The following is a 1,910-nucleotide window of genomic DNA, read 5'->3' as shown; positions in this document are numbered from 1 at the left end:
GCCTGTCACGCGTGCGGCCCTGGATAGGGGCAAAATAGAAATGGGGCTTTCGACGGTGAGGGTGCGCGAACTTAGGCAGCCCCCACTCAGATGCCCTCGATGCCTCGCGCGAGGACTTATTACGGCGATGTGCCCGGCTGAGAAGTCCAGGACAGACGTCTGTTACGCCTGCGGGAAAACGAGACACATAGCCAAAATGTCTACGGACAAGGCATCGTGCCCTGTCTGTACAGATGCCGGCCGGAAGCCGACCAACCGCCGTGCCGGTTCTTGGGAGTGCCCGGTAGTGCCTCCCAGGAAATGGGTGGACAAGGTGTATGCAGGGGCTCCAAACGTATGCCCCGAACAAACAAGAACACAGGAAGACTGGAACAAGATCGCTAACAAATTTGGGAAGAATAATGGTAAAGCGACCGAGAAGAGAAAGGTACATGAAGAAATGGAGGTGGAACAAAGTGTTCCAGGCACCTCAGTAGCGGTAGTTACAGTGGAGGATCTATAGACAATGGCCTCCGTTGTAATACAAGTTAATCTGAACCACGCACGCCGTGCACAGGACTTGCTGGCACAGCACATGCGAGAGGACAGTGTGGAGCTCGCGGTCATTGCGGAACCATGATGGGTTCCTCCAGGGGATGAGAGGTGGCTCTCATCCCTAGGAGGGACCGCACTCTCCGCGATGCTCGTGGGCGAGAGTACAAAACCCTTCAGCCTGTTGCGTCGGGATCTCTTTTACATTGCCATTAAATGGGGGGACTCGCTGGTAGTTTCATATCTACTTTCCTCCCAGCGAGAACATCACGATGTTCAGTAGACTCCTTGATGAGCTCGAAGAGCTCCTAGGAACATTCCCCGCTCTCCCGGCACTGGTGGCTGGCGAATTTAATTCCCGGTCCAGCAGATGGGACCCAGAAGGCAGGAGCAACAGTAGAGGTAAGTTGCTATGCATCTGGGCCAACAGAGTGAACCTGGATCTGCTGAGCCGAGTTGGCTGTCCCACGTGCGTTCGACCACAAGGGTCGAGCGTTATAGATCTAACGTGAGGCACGCCGGCGGCCGGCGTCCGCCTCTCGGACTGTAGGGTGGAAGAGGCTGAGTCCCTCTCGGACCACCAATATATCAGATATAGTTATACGCACGAGGCTGCAGTGGTCCGAAATTATCGTCCGCGAGATAAAAAGCGCCTTCGATGGAAGGTTAACGCTTTATATGAGGTCTACCTTGCTGCGGCCGTCATTTCAAGAGAGAGGACAGGTGGAAATATGTACGGAGGGAGTATGACCGGAGTGGATTGTGTGGAGAAGATGGTGAAGTGGGCACAGTCCACAATGAAAGAAGCATGCGTCATGGCCATGCCCCGGGTGAGGGGGCAAACCCGCGTTAATAAGTGTACTTACTGGTGGTCGGACGAACTAACGAACCTGAGGGCCGCTGCGACGGCCACCGTAAGGAAACTGTCCAGAACCAGGAAGAAGAAGAACAGTGAAGAAATAGTGCAGTGCCTGGACGCTCGAAGGGACGCTAGGAGGGCACTAAATAAGTTGATCCGGGAAGCCAAGAAGAACTCTTGGAAGGACCTGTTGGACTCCATAGAGGATGACCAATGGGACAGATCCTATAAACAAGTATTAGGGATATTTAGACTTTATGCCCCACCAGTAGCTGAAACCCTAGAAGTTGAAATACTGGATAATATCCTCTCCGAGTTATTCCCAGGAGGAACGGGAACTGGTGAGCCGCAGGATCCCGCACACTCAGAGGTGGTTATCTTTGTGGAGGATGTCTTGGATGCTGCCAGGAAAGGGACAGGAAGAAAGGCTCCTGGATATATGGAATACCGGGTGTGGTTGTGCGTGCTGCGTCGACACATTTTGGGAAAGGGTTGGCGCGGTGCTTCTCTGCATTCTTGA

The 1,910-nt window shown here is 53.7% G+C and overlaps 1 protein-coding gene across 1 annotated transcript; it reads left to right on the top strand.

Annotated features, from left to right (window-relative positions):
- Positions 1-803: 803 nt before the first annotated feature.
- Positions 804-1,910, top strand: LOC124432622. Its single transcript, XM_046981634.1, has 2 exons — positions 804-933; positions 1,045-1,910. Exons 1-2 carry the CDS (start codon positions 804-806, stop codon positions 1,908-1,910), a joined length of 996 nt encoding a protein of 331 aa, XP_046837590.1.

Source organism: Vespa crabro, unplaced genomic scaffold (assembly GCF_910589235.1).
Source record: "Vespa crabro unplaced genomic scaffold, iyVesCrab1.2, whole genome shotgun sequence".
In the NCBI taxonomy this organism is placed as follows: domain Eukaryota; kingdom Metazoa; phylum Arthropoda; class Insecta; order Hymenoptera; family Vespidae; genus Vespa; species Vespa crabro.
Note: the sequence above shows the minus strand (reverse complement) of the source record. Positions and strands in the feature narration are given on the sequence as shown.

Excerpts from the sequence above, each read along its gene's own strand:
- LOC124432622 (XM_046981634.1), top strand. The coding sequence starts at position 804 with ATGTTCAGTAGACTCCTTGATGAGCTCGAAGAGCTCCTAGGAACATTC. Across the intron at positions 934-1,044 it reads AGGCAGGAGCAACAGTAGAG|GCACGCCGGCGGCCGGCGTC; the intron begins GTAAGTTGCTAT and ends ATCTAACGTGAG.